Raw genomic sequence first — 19,407 nt, forward strand, 5'->3', positions numbered from 1 at the left:
CAGATATCTATAGAATATTTCATCTAAAACCTATAGAATATATATACTTCCTGCAGCCTGTGGAATGTTCCTACAAATAGATTACATTTTTAGACCCTAAAGCAAATTTTAAGAATCACAAAAACTAGAAATAATTTACTGCAACTTATTTGGATCATAAAACTAGAATCAATAGCTAGAGAAACGACAGTTTCTAAATTTATGGAAACTTAGTTCTAAGTTTATAGCTATCAGTACTTAAACAGAAACAGGGTCAACACGATGGCTTAGAAGGTAAGAGTGCTGCCACCAAGCCCGCTAAACTAAGATTCTTGGGAGCCACATGCTGGGAGGAGAGAACCAAGTCCTTCACATTGTCCTTTGATCTCTACACACATGCTAACGCAGGCATATAACCCTCACACATAGCCTCTACATAAATACATACAGTTATAAAAAACCAAAACCACCACACTAAAACCCAGAAAGAACTCAAATAAATAACATAATGATGAACCTCAAGGTCTTAGGAAGTCAAGAATAAGATAAACCCAAAATCAGTAGTGAAAAGACATAGTGAAGATCAGGGCAGAAGTTTTAAAAATGAAAACACACACCCATACCTACTCACCCACACAACCCAATTTAAAGAGTCACTCAGGGATGGACAGATGGTTAAGAGTGCTCGCTGTCACCGGCGGTGGTGGCGCACACCTTTGATCCCAGCACTTGGGAGGCAGAGGCAGGCGGATTTCTGAGTTGGAGGCCAGCCTGGTCTACAGAGTGAGTTCTAGGACAGCCAGGGCTACACAGAAACCCTGTCTCAAAAAACCAAAGAGTGCTTGCTGTCCATCCAGATGACCTGAGTTTAGTTCCTGGCACTCATGTCAGGAGCTTATTAACTACAGTAACTCCAGCTCCAGGGGATCTGATGGCCTCTTCTGGCTTCCAAAGGTACATGTGGTATACACACAGACACACATACTTCTATACATAAATAAAAATTAATTAATTAATTAATCGAAAACACATAATGGGAGAGAAAAGAGGGGATAAGAGGGTATATATGTAGCTGGCTCGATGTCATACACCTTTAATACCAACACTAGGGAGGCAGAGGCAGGTGGATTTCTGTGAGTTCCAGACCAGTCTAATCTACACAGAGTTCCAGGCCAGTTAGGATTACACATATGTGCCCTTTCCCCAGGCTTGAGCAGGCCTGAAAGACCTTGTTTACCACAGTAGACCAAATAATAGGTTGTTGTTGCCTACCTTGGCTGCACATACAGCCTGCTACAGGAACTGAGAAGAATAGACTGCCAGCTGAGCTTGCCTTGAGATATCTCTGGTTGTGGCAAAGGATGGGTTCCCCCACCCATCTCTGGCTGAATCAAGAAGCGGGTGGGGCTTTCCCTTTAAATTGAGAGCTGAACATTAAAACTTCAAGCCTTGATCAGAATACGTTGTCTTGGCTCCATCTTTTCTCTCGCCCTCCTTTCCCCTTTCATTCCCAGCCCCGCTTTCAGGTGAACTTAGTTATCCGTGGCCGCAGGCAGCTACACACATGGGATACATGGTGAGGCTCAAATAAATCATGAGGCACAAAGATCTATAGCCAGTTAATCATGATTAAAAAGACCATTACTACTCAAGTTAGATCATTAAAGACTGTCTCTCACCACCTTGGCAACTGCCTGAGAGTAATCATGTATTTCTAGGGATCCATTCCACCCAGATCCCAGTTCAGAGTCAACAGCTTCACACCTGCTACCAGTAGTTCAACTTGTTCTTTTAGGGCAGCTATACTACTTATTTTGTTTTTATATAAAATATACCCAGCTGGGCAGTGGAGGTGCATACCTTTAACCCCAGCACTCATGAAAGAGAGGCAGGTGGATCTCTTGAGTTTCAGGCCAGCCTGGTCTACAGAGCGAGTTCCAGGATAGCCAAGGATGAACAGAGAAACCTTGTCTCAAAAACCAAACCAAACCAAACAAACAAAAACAAAAAACGAAAACAACAACAACAAAAATATACAAACATGGTAGCAAGGCAGAGGGAGGCGGATCTCTGTGAGTTTAGAGCCGCCTGGTCTACAGAGGGCTCCATAGAGAGATTCTGTCTTAACAAAACAAAGTCTGATAAACACAGATAATATAATGCCCTGTCCACTCTATGTGTTCAGTATATGTACACACGTGGGTGTATGCAGGTGTCAGTGCAGGGTCAATGACAGGTGTCTTCCTTAATCATTCTCCACCTTAATTTTTGACAGATAATCTCTTACTGAACCTGGTGCTCACTGGTGTAGAAAGGTTAGCTAGACAATGAGTTCCAGGGATCCACCTGTCTCTTCCCTCCCAGTGCTGGGTTGCAGCTGCTCTGCTGTGTCTGGCTTCATGCACTGGTGTTAGTTAGGATCCAAACCTGGGCTCCAATGCTTGCCCAGCAGGCATATCACTGGCTACCTCTCTAGTACCAAAGAAAGAAAGAAAGAAAGACAGACAGACAGAGAGAGAGAGAGAGAGAGAGAGAGAGAGAGAGAGAGAGAGAGAGAGCGCTCAGTTGTAAGAATTCGGGGAAAGCTCCTTGGAGGAGATGGGCATAAGTCTGAAGAGGTGGAGGCTCCTTCAGAGCAACTGGCACCTAGACCATGGTGACAGAAGGCTTACTAACTTTACCCAAACAATGCTGGATCTTTTTACCAGTTAGGCTGTAATTTCATCTCACGAATCAAAGTAGGAAAGGTCACCCTAACAAGAGCTTCCAGATGTATGTCAAAAAGGAAAACCCACCAATGAGGTTTGTGATGAGTCTATGCTTTCTATCAAATTCCCAGTTTATATCATTCCCCACTACTCCACAGCCCTTTGCTCCACAAAAAGACTCCCTCTAGGGAAGGGAAACACTCAAAGGTATCAAGCTGAAAACAAAGCTTTACCATTTTCTGGGTCATAAAATGAAATACAGGGTTGTAGCACACCCATTCCACAGATGGGATCTCTAACCAGCAGCAGTGGAGAGATGATGGGATGAAAACATTTCAAGCCTGTGAATCTAAGATGACCACAGCAAAGGAAAAGCTCTACTGGGGATCCTCAAAGTGAGGAGAGAAAAGAAAAACAACAAGAAGAAAGCTTTGAAAACCACAGTCTGTTTCTGCCATAACACCTGGAACTTTCTCCATGCTAAGAGCAGTATCAAAGAAGTGATCATGGGGTTATCCTGCAGCCCACCAAAGCAGTCACCAGAAGGAAAGTTACCACCCACTACAAGTCTTCAGACAAGTCAGGACCAAGTTCTCAGATCTTCCCTTGACCAGATTATACTTACTTTTTCCAAACAGATAGAAATCTGACAAAACAAAACCTTGGGCAAAATGAAAGGTTCCAGGAAAGACTGACAGAGATTCGTAATTTGATAAGGACATCAAACACTCTATTGAAAATAACTTATGTTTGCACATTTAAAAATAGAATGTTTATTCAACTTTTCTAATACGATGTCTCCAGGGGATTTCATCATAATCTGTTCTTTGTTATAGCATGTTTGCTGCTTCATAAAATATACAACAATAGTCACCCTTTACATCAAAGGGTTTAAATAACTAGACCTCTAACAACCAATGTGTTGGTACCCTTCTCCCTGCTTTCTGAATTGTGAAACTGAGGCAGGGGGTAAATGAGGTTTGCCTGTGGCTACAGAAAAATTCCTGTGTGGATTAAATAGAGAATTACCAACTCTGTCACTTCTAAATTAAGAGAAAAATGAGACCTGTAATATAAAATAAGTGTTTAAAACACAGGCTGTTCTATTATGGATCTGGTCTTCTTAGGTCCCTTAAATAGACCTCACCAGTCTGTTTTCAGAACACTAAGCAATAACCAAATGTGGTTTCCAAAGGGCAAGAACAGCACCAGTGACCAATGACCTCAGAAAGGCAAAAGGCTCAAAAGCAGGTCTGGCTCACTGTCCAAGGAGTTACTCAGGTTTTTTGGTTTGTTTGTTTGTTTGTTTTTGTTTGTTTGTTTCAATTTCACACCAGAAAAGGGCATCAGATCCCATTACAGATGGTTGTGAGTCACCATGTGGTTGCTGGGAATTGAACTCAGGACCTCTGGAAGAGCAGCCAGTACTCTTAACCGCTGAGTCATCTCTCCAGCCGGAGTTACTGAGTTTTAATGTGCTGAGCACAGACTAGACCCCTACTTTGCCAGGCTGCTCATTCCTATGCCCTTAGACATAGGATAGTCTTCCTACAATACTCAAGTCCCAGCTGGGTATGCTGACATACACCTGTGAGCCCATCACTTTGGAAGCAGGGGCAGAAGGATGAGGAATTCAAGTACACAGAACCTTAACAATGAAAGACCAGACTTCCCTTCATTGAAGAGAAAGATATCAAGAAACAAGAGCTGCACATTTGCAGGACAAGGATTCTCCATGAGCACTATAGGAGTCTGCAACATTTTAAATGAAATTTTATACCTTGGGAAGTAGAAGTAAAGGGTATATATAAGTGTATATCAAAGTATATCAAAACTCAAGAATAGTGCCAAGCATGGTCCTCCACTCAGAAAGGCTAAGGTTGAAAGTCAGAGGCTAGCCTGGGCTAATGGCAAGATTCTGTCTCAAAAACCCAAAACTCAAAACCAAAAGCAAAGCTGGGCAGTGGTGGTGCACACCTTTCAACTCAGCACTTGGGAGGCAGAGGCAGGTGGAGTTCGAGGCCAGCCTAGTCTACAGAGAAAGTTCTAGGACAGCCTGGGCTACACAGAGAAACCTTGTGTCCGGAAAAACAAAAACAAAAAACAAAAACAACAGCAACAAACAAACAAACAAACAAACAAAACCCCCTCAATCCCAAAACAAAACACCAAAAGCAAAACCAAAGTCCTGTCTAGGCCAGGGTCTAGTTTTGAATCAGTGCTCAGGCAGGTGCAGGGTCTGGAATATGTTATTTAAGCTCTCCATAGAGGGATAAGGTTTTCAACAGTAAAGAGATCTTGTGTTGTCTGCCTTTCAAGGAGGGCTGTGTGATTAGAAATCTAGATGTACTACTAGATTTTCTTGAGATATTCAGAACAAATGTTCCAGTTTATGGAAAATAAACCTTATATCCAGGTGACTATAATTAGTTAATAAGATAATCCTACTTCCAGGCAGTCTCTAAGAATGGGCATTAAATTTCCAAAGTAATAAACTACTTTCTCAGACATACGGTTTACTATATGAAATTGAAGTAGCCTCAGAAGTGCTCAGGCAGGTTCCTGGTAGAGGTGTGTGAATAACCAGCAGTTACTACAACCCAGGCTGTCTGTTGTTTTCAACTCTTCCCCTCCCATTTGATCTGTGGAAATAGCTAGTGTCAGTACAAAGCCAGCCTTTGTTGTTTTCAATCTGCACCCTTCCCATTCCCACCCGCTGTTCCTTCGCCCTCAATAGTTTGTTTGTTTCTTTCCTTCCTTCCTTTTTTCCTTTCTTTCCTTTTTTTTTTTTTTTTTTTTTTTTTTTAAATTAAGCTTTGCCAGGTATGGTGGTGCACACCTGAAATCTGAGCAGTTGGGTGTCAAAGACAGGAGGACTACTACAAATGTGATGCCAGCTTGCTCTCCATGTGGAGTTCCAGGGCAGCCAGGGCTAGATACCAGAGCCCTGTCTTGAAAGAAAGAAAGAAAGAAAGAAAGAAAGAAAGAAAGAAAGAAAGAAAGAAAAAAAAAAAAAAAAAAAAAAAAAAAAAAAAAAAGGAAAAAGAATCAAACCTTAATTAGGCTATCATCTTGGAGGAAAATAGATCATTCTTTAGCTAATATGTATTCTCTTGGTAAATTTCCAACAAATAAAAACCCATGTACAATTTTCAGATGTTTAGGTTATCCTGACGGAGGTCTTTACTTAACTAGGGTTTAAAATAATCCTTGGTACTTAAGGTTTGTAGTAACTCAATTTAAGATGCAGATTATTTCCTGGTCTCATGTCTCTAGCATCACAAACACCCACTCTTCTGCAAGTCTCAATTAGAACCCTTGTCAGGAAGTAAATCGTCCCTAACTTAACAAGCCGACGCAGGCAGCACTTCCTGATGCTCCTCTAGAGGGCACCTGGTACATGCCTAACTTCTTAGGGATACTAACCCAATCACAACTGTAACTCTCAAATAAAATCACAATGCACCTGGCTATACCTAGAAGCCATACTGTTGCTGATGCTCTGGCTACTGCGTGCATCAAGCGAGGCTCTGGCGTCTATGTATTCTCTCTCTTACTCCCTACACTCCAAGCAAAGCATTCAAGCTTTGAAAGCACACTTTTCCTATCTGTAAAATGGAGATCCTGGAACTCAAGAGATCCGCCTGCTTCTGCCTCCCAAGTGCTGGGACTAAAAGCAAGCACCAACACCAACCTGAAACCTTGGTTATCTTAACTGGGGATTTCAAGGAGACACTGGATCACAGATGTGGTTATGAGGCAGAGTTTGGAGTAATAAGCCCCAGTATAACTGAGGTCTCAGAAAAGGGTAAAGTATGGGGGAGGGGATATAAAGGAAGCCTTTCTCATTCTGTTAGTGTTTAGTGTAAAAAAAATCTTAAAAAATATAACTCAGAACTCTAAAAGATCTAAGTCATCACTCAAGAGTAAGGTGAAATAAACCATTTCCAAGCATGGACAATGGACAATCTCAAAACATTCATCTTTCATCTATTTTCTTTTCTTTTTTTTTTTTTTTTAATTTTATTAAGATTTATTTTATTTATGAGTTCACTGTTGCTGTCTTCAGACACACCAGAAGAGGGCATCAGTTACAGATAGTTGTAAGCTACCATGTGGTTGCTGAGAGTTGAACTCAGGACCTCTGGAAGAGCAGTTAGTGCTCTTAACCACTGAGCCATTTCTCCAGCCCCTCATCTATTTTCTTTAAAAAGCCAGTAAGGGCTGGAGTCCTCGGAAATAGGGGAGTAATCCATTGGTGGAAGAAACCTAGGCACAAGGACAGGCAACACAGGAAAGAGGAGGAAATTCTCAGAAATACAGAAATGAAGGAAGGCAGTTCTGCACAGGCCTAGGTTACAGCTAGAAGACAGATGGTCTCCAAGAGGATAGGATGGAGTAGCCAGCGTTTAACATGTCAGACAATGCTCCTTTTGGAAAGATGGAGGGCAGAACGATAAACATGGAAATTTAAGTGTCTCTGAAAATGAGGAATCCCAGATACAGCCCAGCCCTGAGTAGGCTGAGGCAGTAGGATGGCAATTTTGAAGAAAGTCTGGACATAACAAGACCATCTCAAAACAAAGCAAAACAGCACTGGGGAGACCAGGGTAAACATTCTAGCCTCAAAACCCAACCTGGGTTTGATCCCTGGAACCCACATAGAAGGCCAGTAATTCCAGCACAGGAGGTGGGAACGGGATCACAGGCCCATCAGCCTGCAGGAAACTGTAACAGCAGGAGCTCAAGACAGTAAGGGGCTCCAGACACAACACTAGCCATGCACACATGCACACATGCACACGCACATGCACACACACTCAGCCTCTGCCGTTAAAATGCCTCTGCATTAAAGGCATGGGCCACCACCACCTAGCCACAGATTTTATTTTAAGCCAGATGCATATCTTCAATTCAAGCATTCAGGAGGCTGAGACAGAGGGATCATCAAAAATTCAAGGCAAGCCTAGGCCACAGAGAATTCCAGTCCAGGCTGTGTCTCAAAAATAAATGTCTTACTACTTGGAAAGCAGATTATGTTGACTAAATTTCTAAAGCTTTATTACTAATCAAACCAAAAAACAGTTAAAAAGTAAATGGGAAATAATGAACTTGATATAAAAATATATTAAACTAGGTTTGTTGGTATATGCCCATAATACCAGTGCTTGTGAAGTAGAGTTAAGGTAAGTGTTCACGGTCATCCTCAGCTACACAGAGTTCAAGACAAGCCTGGGCTACACAAGACTCTGTCTCAAAACAAACAAAATATAGAATATATTTTTTAAGTCTTAAAAACTAAGGCCAGGGCTGGAGAGATGGCTTAGCAGTTAAGAACACTGATTGGTCCTGAGTTCAATTCCCAGCAACCCCATGGTGGCTCACAACCATCGGTAATGGGATCTGATGCCCTCTTCTGGTGTGTCTGAAGATAGCAAGAGTGTACTCGTATACATAAAATAAATAAATAAATCTTTTTTAAAAAACAAAAAAAAACTAAGGTATGGTAGTACATGCATTGAATCCCACTACTCAGGAAGCAGAGTCAGGCAGATCTCTGAGTTTTTGGCCAGCTTGATCTACACTGCAAATTCTAGACTCGCCAGGCTATATAGTGAGACCTTGTCTAAGAACCAACAAAAGCTTTTTATAAAATACAAAGCACTGTCAAATAAGGTATTACTTATCTTCAATAAAAATAAGTAAAGAAATATGTTTACCTTCAGTTTTTGATATATGTGGCGTAGAGAATCTGCAGTGCCCACGTCTGCCTCATCAGGAATGCACACAATATCTAGCTTCATTTTCATCTTGAACTCTGCACACAGAGCCTTTTGGACATCTTTGGTTGTAACCACGATGACTTCTAAAGGAAGAAAGAGATAACAAACAAATGCAGAAATTCATTCACTGAGACAATTTCCATCTTTCAGTCAGATGGGCTCAGCTGCAGTGCACATGCCTGTAATCCAGCACTCCAGAGGGGAGACAGAAGGATCAGGAACAAGGCCACCCTTGTCTACACATCAAGTTCAAGGCCAGAGTATAGAATCAAAATAATAATGTTAATATTACTGAGCCTTTTCATTGTGTGTGTGTTTTAAATAAAAACCTGTCAGTGAGCAACAATTAATTCATCTTCAGGTCCTCTGAGCATTCTGTGACATAGTGGTACTTGTCCAGGACTGACACCACCTCATAGCTGGAGAACTTTAAGTGTTCCATCACTCCAGGCTCTAGAGGGTGTGCCTGGGACAACTGAGTGTTCCTTTACCCCCCACACCCAAGACCTGGGCGGCACAGGAAACCAGAAACCCCTGCATCCAAGGGTGCTGCAAGGCAGAAAAAAGAAAAAATAGAATGCTTCACAAATCTGTCTGTCATCCTTGTACAGGGGCCATGCTAATCTTCTCTGTATTATACCAATTTTAGTATATGTGTTGCTGAAAAGAACACTGTTTTAAATGTAATTATTTTATTAATTTTGAGAATTTTGTGCAGGTGTATATTTTGATATTTACCCCCAACTCCTCCCAACCTATCCCCCACCTTTATCATTACATTAAAAAAAGGATATGTGTGTATGAACCGTGTGTACATGCACTTGTGTGTGCATGCTTGTATATGTGTGGAGATCAGGACTACTTGTAGTGTTCTTTCCATCCATCTACCTGACTTGGGTTCCAGAGATTGAACTGAGGTTGCCAGGTGGCTTTTGCCTCCTAAGCCAGCTCACTGGCCCTCGACGTGTTGTAGATTCGTGCTATTTGTAGCCAAATATTTTCCCTGCAAGTTGGGAGGCGCTCAGGTGTGAGGAGTAAGGAGAGGAAGAGGAGAAGCTGGGAAGGAGAGTGGTAGGTGCCATGTATTGGGAGCAGTCCTGGGTAACAACTTATATCTAGGTTAGTTAATTGGGAAACACCTCCAATTGTGTGGGCATATTGTTATTCAGCATTATCAAACATATAAAGCCTTTGGTTAATCATTAAGCATTAGAGTCTCATTTTCTACTGGGTACCGTGTGTATGGTGGGACGATCTGGGCTCAGCCCAGCCTTGTGGAGACAGTGGCATCTCGTGGGTGGCAGGGCCGGTGTCTCTGGCTGTCTGAGCTGAGTGGCAGTGACGTACTCTCAGGCCTAGGCTAGTCGGGAAGATGGTGGCTGTTTAAGAACAGCCAGATTGGGTGCCACCAATTTAAAATATTACGGCAACACCTATTAAGTCTTACAACACTCTCACTCTGAAAGTAAGAACCTTGGGGGGTAGAAAGATGGCTCAGCCATTAAGAGCATTTGCTGCTCTTACAGGGGAATTCAGTTTGGATCCCAGCCCCCAAATAAGGGCCAAAAGCCACCTGTGACATCCAACAATCTCTTCTGGTTTCTGCAGGTACTGTGTGCATGTGGTACACACACATACATGAGAGCAGATGCCAATACACATTAATATAAAAATAAAAACAGCCAGGTATGGTGATGCATGAATTTAACACCAGCACTCAGGAGGCAGAGGCAAGCAAATCTCTGAGTTCAAGGCCAGTCCAGGTTATATAGTGAGTTCAAGGTCAGCTAGAGCTATATAGAGAGACTTTGTCTCAAAAGAACAAAACAAACAAAAATCACTCCCAAAACTTTTACCAGGTGGTGGTGTGGGCCTGTAAACCCAGCTGTTTGGGATGCTGAGGTGGGAAGACTATAAGTTCAAGGCTGGCTTTAGCAATAGGCTCTTTAATGAGAGCCTGTTCTTATTGTTTTGGTATTTTTAAGGGGAAAAAATAGAGATGGCTCAACGATAAAGCATTTTTTACCTAGCAGGTTTAAGGATCCCTGTTCAGTTATTATAAAAGATAAATTAGATAGATAGATAGATAGATAGATAGATAGATAGATAGATAGATAGATAGATAGATAAATACTGGGTGGGACTGGTGAAATGTAAGAGCACTTGCTTGAGTCCAGTGACCTGAGCCCATACAGTGGAACAAGAGAACTACTGACTCCAAAAAGTTGTCCTCTGACCTCTACACATGAGCCACAGCACACATGCATCCACACACATACTTAGGTACCCACAAGATAAATAAGTCTATACCAAATCTTAAAAATCTACATTTAGGGCTGGGGATATAGCTCAGTTGGTATTGATATGCACTAAATGGTATCTATGCCCAGCACTGCATAAAATTTAGATTAGTGAAACACATCTATAATCCCAGAACACTGGAAGTACATGCAGGAGAAAGTCTAATGTCACCCTCAACTACACAAGTTTAAAACCCTCTCTCAAAAATTAATTAATTGGGGCTGCAGAGATGGCTCAGTGGTTAAGAATGCTCTTCTAGAGGTCCTGAGTTCAATTCCAAGCAACCACATGGTGGCTTCACAACCATCTGTAATGGGATCCAATGCCCTCTTTTTGTGTGTCTGAAGACATCAAGTATACTCAGATACATAAAATAAAGAAATCTTTAAAAAAATGTTTTTTAATTTTATTTATTTTAATGTATGAGTGTTCTGCTGCATATATATCCACCTGCCTGAAGAGGACATCAGATACCCCTATAGATGGTTGTGAGCTACCATGTGGTTGCTGGGAATTGAACTCAGGACCTCTGGAAGAGCAGTTGGTGCTCTTAACCGCTGAGCCATCTCACCAGCCCCATTTTTTTTTAAAAATTAATTAATCAGGGCTGAAGCAATTGATCAGCCTTTAAGAGCACTGACTGCTCTTCCAGGCTCCCTAGGTTCCGATTTCCAGCACTCACATGGCAGTTCATAACTATCTGTGACTCCAGGATCCAACACCCTCATGCAAATGTACAGTCAGGCAAAACATGAATGCACATAAAATACAAACAAACAAAAAAATAAATAAAACGCACGCTTTGTCCAGGAAAATAATAATTAACTAAGCTGGATGTAATTGTAGACGTAATCCATTCCTTGGAAGACAGAGGGAGGTAAATGTCTTGAGTTCAAGACCAGCCTGGTCTATAGTGAGTTCTGTCAGAAAGAGCTGCTTAAAAAGAGACTTTGTCTTGAAAATACAAACAAACAAAAACTGCATTAATTAATTAAGAGGCTGGAGAGATGGCTCAGCTGTTAGAGCACTAGCTGCTCAACCAGCGAATAGTGACACAAGCCTTTAAACCCAGCACTCAGGAGGCAGGGGCAGAAGGTATCTGAATTTGAGGCCAGCCTGGTCTACAGAGTGAGTTCTAGGACAGCCAGGGCTACACAGAGAAACCCTGTCTCATGCTGTCTAGAGAGAGAGGAAAAATAAAAAGCACTTGGCTGCTTCTGCAGAGGGCCAGGGTTTGGTTCTCAACACTATACAGTGATTCACAACTACTCCTAATACCAATTCCAGGGGCTCCAAGCCCCTCTTCAGACCTCCTCTAGCACAGGAGTGCATGTGGTGCATATACACATTTAGGCAAACCACTCATACATACAAAAACAAATCCCTCTGGCCACTGAAAGCAACAGGCATGAACATATTACACTTACATACATGTAGGCAAAAGATTCATATACACACATTTTTTTCAAAATGTTAACTAATTAATAAAAATTCTACATTTAGGAGGCACCCCACAAATTCTGAGTGAGCTTCTGTAAGAAAGAATTCTATGCACAGTAGGTATTACATATACAATAAAATGCTACCGCTGAATATGCACTAACGTCACACAACAGTAAGATGTGGAGAGTTACGGACCACAAGTCCATAGAGCTACTGAAGGAAAGGAAGACACCTTTTTCTAGAGACAAAGACCCTTTTGGCTTCCCAGGCTGTCACTGAACTTCCTCCTACCTCAGTCTACTGAGTAGGTAAGATTACAAGCTTACACCACCACAGGTCAAAAATAAGCTACTTTAAAAGGACCCACACGATGTAAGCACAGAAGCAATTCTCTGACCTACATTTGCACACCCATGCCTACTACCTCCTCAAATCAATAAAATGTAATAAAATTTTTATATAAAAAAAGAAAGATTTTTTTTTTTAAGGATTTAGGAGCTGGAGAGATGCTCAGGTTTTGAGCACTTGTTGCTCTTACGGAAGATTGGGTTTCAATTACCAGCCTGGCAGCTCACAACTATCTGTAATTTCAATTCTAAGGTATCTGACACCCTCTTCTGACCTCTGGGGGGCAACAGCCATGCACCTGGTGCACATACATATATGCAGGCAAAACATTCATTCTCATAAAATAAAATAAAATAAAATAAAATAAATAAAACTAAACTAAGAAAATCCCTCACAGTTGAATGAGCCCTCTTGCAGCAATCTGGACCCTAGAATCTGTACTGATTTGCTACATTCTGATTCATTCTGCTTAATGATATCTCAAACTCAACATGGCCAAAGGTAAACCCATTATCTTTGTTCACACCTGTTCCTGACTCATATTTCTTTTCCCATTTAATGACATCATCATCTATCTAATCTGACCTAAGTGAAAAGTAGACAAAAACCCTTCCTACCAGATTTTAAGGAAGGTTCTAGAAGTCAGTGCCTGAGCTGTCTTCTCAGTCTTTTGCTCTCATACTTAGAACAACCAAGCATTTAGATTCCCAATCTCATCTTTCTCATATCCTTAGAAGACCCATCTTGGATCACTGTGGACAACCCCTTCTTTAATGTTTAGCACTACGTTCCCATTTTTTTCCTCATATAGCAAAAGAGTCCAGTTGTGGGATGTAAAACCATGCCAGGAAGTTTGGTAAAGTAAAGCATGTTGAGACCCAGAGACACACCTGAGACTTAGGCGACTTCCTGCTCCCTGCCAGACTCCTGGCCTGGAACATGTGCCATGCTCCTCACATAAAAGAAACAGGTCACACAGACTCAAAACAGAGATTTCCGTGCTAATGAGGTACCTAGAGGCCCAGAGGGCTTAGCCAATAAGCTTCCCTTCCTGGACATTCCTCCCTGCAAAAGGTATTTAATCTCAGGTCCACCCTGAGAAGTGGGTACAGTATGTTATGCATCCATTTTCCACCATGAACAACCATAGACTGTCTCTTTCATCAAGATCTGCCATGGGGAGTCATGGAGAAGGCATTTGACTACAGAGGCCAGCTTAATTCTCCTGTAGAAGGTCTCACTGTGCTCCTAGCCACAACTGCCACCAAGCCTGCTTGTGTCAAGCCAAGGATAATCATTTCTAGGACAAGCCAGAGCTCCTCTTACCCTATGGCCCCTGGACTAGATGCTGTCCCCAGCTCACAGGGCCAACTCCTTCTCAGTTCTTTTGAGATTCCCAGTGGCACCTGGATGTCCCAAAGTCAGAGAACCCCAGATTCCCAAGACCAGGGACCCCCAACCAGCTCCGGCTTCCCAGATCTTAGACTGTGCTTTCCCACCAGACTGTCCTCCCCCAGAGCAGTATCTCGGCACTTCCCTATAACCCTATATCCCTGAGTTCCTCTTGGGGAGCCCACACCCTACAGCAGGGCAGCTGTGAACCAACATCCCGTCTCCAGCAAGCTTTAAGTGCCAGCTTGCTATCGTCCTCTCTCCCCCCTCCCCTTCTCCACCCCCCCCATGCTGCTGACAAATTATTGGGATCAAACACACTGAAGGTTTATGGATGCATCTAACATGGCTATGGCTCACCTTCAAATCCAACCTGCTCAAGCAGGTTCAGCGGGTACCAAATTAAAGGTCTGTTTCCAACTGGAAGCAGAGGCTTGGGAATGCTGGAAGTCAAGTCTGTCATCCGAGATCCCCCACCAACGGCCATAACTACAGCTTGAAACTCCATTTTTATAAAACTGCAAGCAAGGAAGAGAAAGAGTAATTTAAATCAAATGATACACAGTACTATTTGTCTCTATCCACATGAGCACTTCCCACTATTTCAGCAGTGTCACTTCTGTTTCAGTTACCAGAGTAAGAAACACTCCCTAACTGCAGTAAATGCATTTCTCACCCACTCTAGCCAACATGAGTTTTAGCTCTGATCTTAGTAAAAGCAGAGTAATATAAACTAAAAACATCTGGACCTTGCCCTTGAGTTGTTTATAGTTAAGAACAGACAAGTTCAAACCACAGTGGTCGTAGCATATTTAATCCCAGCATTTGGGAGGCAGAGGCAGGCAGAGCTCCATGAGTTCAAGGCCAGCCTGGTCAACAGAGTTAATTCCAGCACAGCCAAAACTACACAGTGAGACTCTGTCTCAAAAGCACAAGCTTTTTCAGGGTCTAGCTGGAGAACTGTAGTTCTCATCCCTCATAAAGGAAACATCTCTTGGTAAAAGACTCAGACCACTGCAGAAGACCACAACTGATCAAAATGAAGAGCTGTGTTGGATGGAGCCTGGTCCCAACTAATACCTGTAAGAAAGTCCTGCAGCTAAGGCTCAGTGATCATAAGAAAGACAGAGGGACAGGCTGTTTGCTGTGGGATTGTGTCTCCTAGATATGCCAGAGACTATACAATCATGAAGTGTCACCAACATGGCTTCATAAACAAAACCTGAACAAGAATAGCACCAATAGACATGTTAATGTCTGAGACTGAAAACTTGTAAGGCCTCAAACCTAAGCAAAAAACTACAGGCAATTAAGAAATGCTGAGCAAGTGAACATCAATTAGTTATCCAATACCAAATGGCCAGCCCTGAAAAACTACACATGCAATCAACATTATACTGACAGAGCAGGCTATAGTTATGCACTTAGGAATATACACATCCACACAGTCACTAAGCTGTTGGGATTAAATGAGGGCTCACTTGTCTAGTATGTATGAGGCCTTAGGTTAGATTCCCTACATAGGAATAAAAAAGTAATTCTACATAAAACATACAAAGTAATGTCCATCTCATCAAAGCACTCTATACAAGTTTCGTATTATTGGACAGATGCTAGATTATGAAAAACCCACTATACCATCTGAACTATACTGTTCTATAACTCTGGGTCTATGTATCTTGTGTGTGTGTGTGTGTGTGTGTGTGTGTATAATGTTTTGAATGCATATATGGAGTCAGATCCCCTGTAAGTGAATTATAGATGGTTGTGAGCCACCATTAGGTGCTCAGAATTGAACCTAGGTCCTTTGGAAGAACATACACTACTTTTAATCACTGAAGCATCTCTGCAGCCCCCTCTAGGTCCTTTTAAAGTGGGCAGGTATCACTATGCTGTTATAGGTAGTGTGACGGCCTTTCCTACATGTTACTCCACTATAGATCAGTACATGCAACCTGGTGGTTCCAGACTCCTTCTAGAAGTCACCATATTGATTGTTTGTGAATCTAGTGCCAATACCTGATTATAAAGTGTGCATTAACCTCCTGGGCTCAAGTGATTCCCTGTCTTACCACCTTGAAAGGCTGGAACCGCAAGTCTACTGCTAGCTACTCCTGCTTTAGGTTGGTTTTCTCCTGGGACAACTAACCAACTAGCAAAACTTTAAATGCCTTTAATCCCAGCACTTGGGAGGCAGAGACAGGTGGATTTCTGAGTTTGAGGCCAGCCTGGTCTACAGAGTGAGTTCCAGGACAGCCAGGGCTACACAGAGAAACCCTGTCTCGAAAAACAAACAAACAAAAAATAGACTTGGCTCAAAAATGATCTATATGGGTTGGAGAGATGGCTCAGTGGTTAAGAGCACTGACTGCTCTTCCAGAGATCCTGAGTTCAATTCTTAGCAACCATATGGTGGCTCACAACCATCTGCAATGGGATCTGATGTCTTCTGGTATGTCTGAAGAGAGCAATGGTGAATAAATAAAAGAAATAAATAAATCTTGAAAAAAAATAATTTAAAAAAATCGTCTTGCATAGCATGAAGCTACAGCTAACTCTTTGCATACCAATGATGGGACTTTCTTCTTTCACTAGTTGCTTCTACTATGTACAGATTGTGTCGGCTTTTATAGGCTTCACTGCAGGTATTCATTTAAACGCCTATGAAGAGTCAGTTCCTTGAAGTTGGGGACTGTGTGTTGTCAGGATACTCCCAGTCATTTGCCAAGTACTATCCGTGGAATGAGCATCTGTGAACCCCACAATAGTGTCAAGCTCAAATGTGTACAAAAGGGCATTTAGAACCCAGGAGGCTAGAACCTAAAGTTCCTGTTCTCAATCTCTGGGTTAAGGAAAAACAAACAAACAAACAAACAAACCACGAACCCTAAGAAACAAGAATACTTATGAACCTAACTAATCATAAGGCTAAGCTGACTCAAAAGTCTCAACTTTACCATCGTGACTCCCGATACCAAGACGATGAGTCTCACCAACCTCCAAGTTTTACAGGAGGAGTTTACAGAGTCTCAGTCATGCCTTCCTCACGGTTGCTGTTTCCAGTCCTAAATGGTAAGACCGGCCACTGCATTGTAATTGATTTGCCAAACCTTTGAGCGCTGCCTAAAGGCAAGGGCCTTACTGTATCCCATTTAGTCCATGCCTTGAGCCCAAACAAATGTGAAATGACTAAATAATGTGGAAATCATGTCAGCAAGGCACCAAGGGAGTCCAGTGCTCACTTGGTGTGGCTTCGGGCAGAACTGTCCCTCCCTGAAACTCAGGTTTTCCATCTGTTGCAAAAGGTGGTTGGTTGGCTTGGACTCTCCAGTCTCCCAGATGGAACACATGGCTCTACGGCCGGGGCCGGCGGGGACTCGCTCTGACCATTTCAGGAGCGCAGTACCCCGTCTGCCCACTCGGGCCCTGCTCGGCGAGCAGGAACCGGGCTCTCCAGCACCCGCGTGCCGCTCACCCGGCTCAGCCAGCTCGTGCACCGCCTGGCACCGCACTATCCCCGGCTTTACCTCAGCTATCCCCGACTTTACCTCAGCTCCCAGCACGCCGCAGCCGCTCCCAACACTCCCCACGCCGCCTCTTGCTGACAAGCCAATGGCGCAGGCGCGGGGCAGCCGAGCGGTTCGATAGGACGCGCCGACTCAGGAAGAAGGAACGAATGCCGAGTAACAGATGGCAGAGGGCAAAGATGCTCCTGCTCTTGGCGGTGCAGAGCATCTTCGAGACCAAGCGGCCCACGATCTGCAGTATGGAGTTTCTGTATTGCTGGCCAGTGCTCGCTGAGTATCCCCTTCAATCTCTTCCGTATAGTCTCAAGTCTCAAGGCGGTGCAAATTTTGGTTGTCAGTACTTTTTGTTTTGTTTTTTGACTTTTCAAGACAGGGTGTCTCTGTATAGCCCTGGCTGTCCTGGAACTGACTCTATGTCCTGGAACTGACTCTATAGACCAAACTGGCCTCGAACTCACAGAGATTCACCTGCTGAGAGTCCCCCTGACTCTGCCTCAGGAGAGCTGGGATTAAAGGCCTGCACCAATGCTCCCGGAAGATTCGGGAGTTTAAAAAACAAAACACCTACCAAATTCCTTTGCAGGTCAGCAGTTGGCTAGACTCCCAATGTGCAAGATGCCCATGTGGTCTTTGTGTCAGCAAACTTTAGCCATTCAAACGACAAATTCATCTCTGATCGCACTTAATGGTTTGAAGAGAGTGAGGTTGGTTGAGCCTTGTGAAAGAGCCTTCCAAGCTGACTAGACAGCAAGTGCAAAGATCATGCCGGTGGTGGCACATGTCTTTAATCTCAGCACTTGGGAGGCAGAGGCAAGACAATCTCTGTGAGTTCGAGGCCTGCTCTACAGCATGAGTTCCAGGACAGCCAGGGCTACACAGATAAACTATCTGGAAAAACAAACAACAGCCAAGATTGTACAGAGGGAAATCCTGTCTCAAAAAACAAAGAGCAGGTTGGGGATTTAGCTCAGTGGTAGAGCACTTGTCTAGCAAGCGCGAGGCTCTGGGTTCCGTCCTCAGCTCTGAAAAAAAAAAAAAAAGACAAAATAAAAAAACAAAGAGGAAAAAAAAACAAATAAATCCCAAGAGAGAGAGAGAGACACCCCCCTTTTTGAGTTCAATAAATGGCAACAAGGCCACTGAAGCAGAAATTAAGTAAAGCAGGGAAGGGGGTAAGTGAATGGCACCTGAGGGAAGTCAGGTGGAAGAGAATTCAGAACCGGCAGGCTTACAGGCTAGAGGGAGGGAGTGTGCATTTCTCTGTGGATGTATAATAAACATAAGGTGAAAAAAAAAACCAGAAACAAAACCCACTCTTTTTTATAGCTTTTTAACTCAAATGGCACAGGAGGAAACAAGACTTAGGCGTCTGCAACCCAGGGTCTACAATCCTGTCTTCATATGACGTATAAAGGTTGTTAGTAGGGTTGTGCATGGTATTGCGCCTCTGTGGATCACGGCACTCGAAGGCTGAGGGAGAAGGATTGCAGATCCTGGGCTAAATAAGGAGACCTGTCTCAAAAGTAGGAGTGGGGAGGCCACAACTGTGACAACTTTGAGGGAACATGAGTCCAAACTGGAATTTCACAGCCTGAGCCTGGCCGGGCCTGGGTCTTCATTTGAACCTTGGCCTTGGCTCAAACTATTTTGAGTGATTGCTTATTTGATCAGAAATTGTTGAGCAGATGAACATAATAGGACAAGTTTTGTCTGTTTTTATTAATTATCATCATCATCATCACCATCATCACCACCATTATCCCTTTGAGATAGAGTCCATGTAGTATGGCCCAGGCTGTCCTCGAACTTTATACCTGAGGCTGGCCTTGAGCCCCTGGTCCTCCTTTATCCTCCTCTTGACTGGTGGGATTACACAGATATACCACCATAGCTGCCTTAGGTAGTGCTGGGTATCACACCCAGCGG

General features: G+C 43.0%; 1 protein-coding gene and 1 non-coding gene across 2 annotated transcripts in view; both read right to left on the reverse strand.

Moving 5' to 3' along the window:
- The window catches only part of Eif2b3 (eukaryotic translation initiation factor 2B subunit gamma), a 62,502-nt gene extending 44,905 nt beyond the window's left edge, over window positions 1-17,597 (reverse strand). Inside the window, exons 1-3 of the mRNA XM_034504024.2 lie at window positions 17,503-17,597; window positions 14,315-14,472; window positions 8,408-8,553 (exon numbers count right to left, since the gene is read on the reverse strand). Of these exons, the coding sequence (XP_034359915.1) occupies window positions 8,408-8,553; window positions 14,315-14,462 (294 nt within the window). The 5' untranslated portion in view covers window positions 14,463-14,472; window positions 17,503-17,597. The remainder of the gene's footprint in view (window positions 1-8,407; window positions 8,554-14,314; window positions 14,473-17,502) is intronic.
- LOC117709773 (U6 spliceosomal RNA) lies at window positions 9,037-9,143 on the reverse strand. Its single transcript, XR_004606991.1, has one exon. It is a non-coding gene; the product is annotated as a U6 spliceosomal RNA (small nuclear RNA).
- Window positions 17,598-19,407: the final 1,810 nt, after the last annotated feature.

The sequence above is a fragment of the Arvicanthis niloticus genome, chromosome 5, assembly GCF_011762505.2.
Source record: "Arvicanthis niloticus isolate mArvNil1 chromosome 5, mArvNil1.pat.X, whole genome shotgun sequence".
Taxonomy (NCBI): domain Eukaryota; kingdom Metazoa; phylum Chordata; class Mammalia; order Rodentia; family Muridae; genus Arvicanthis; species Arvicanthis niloticus.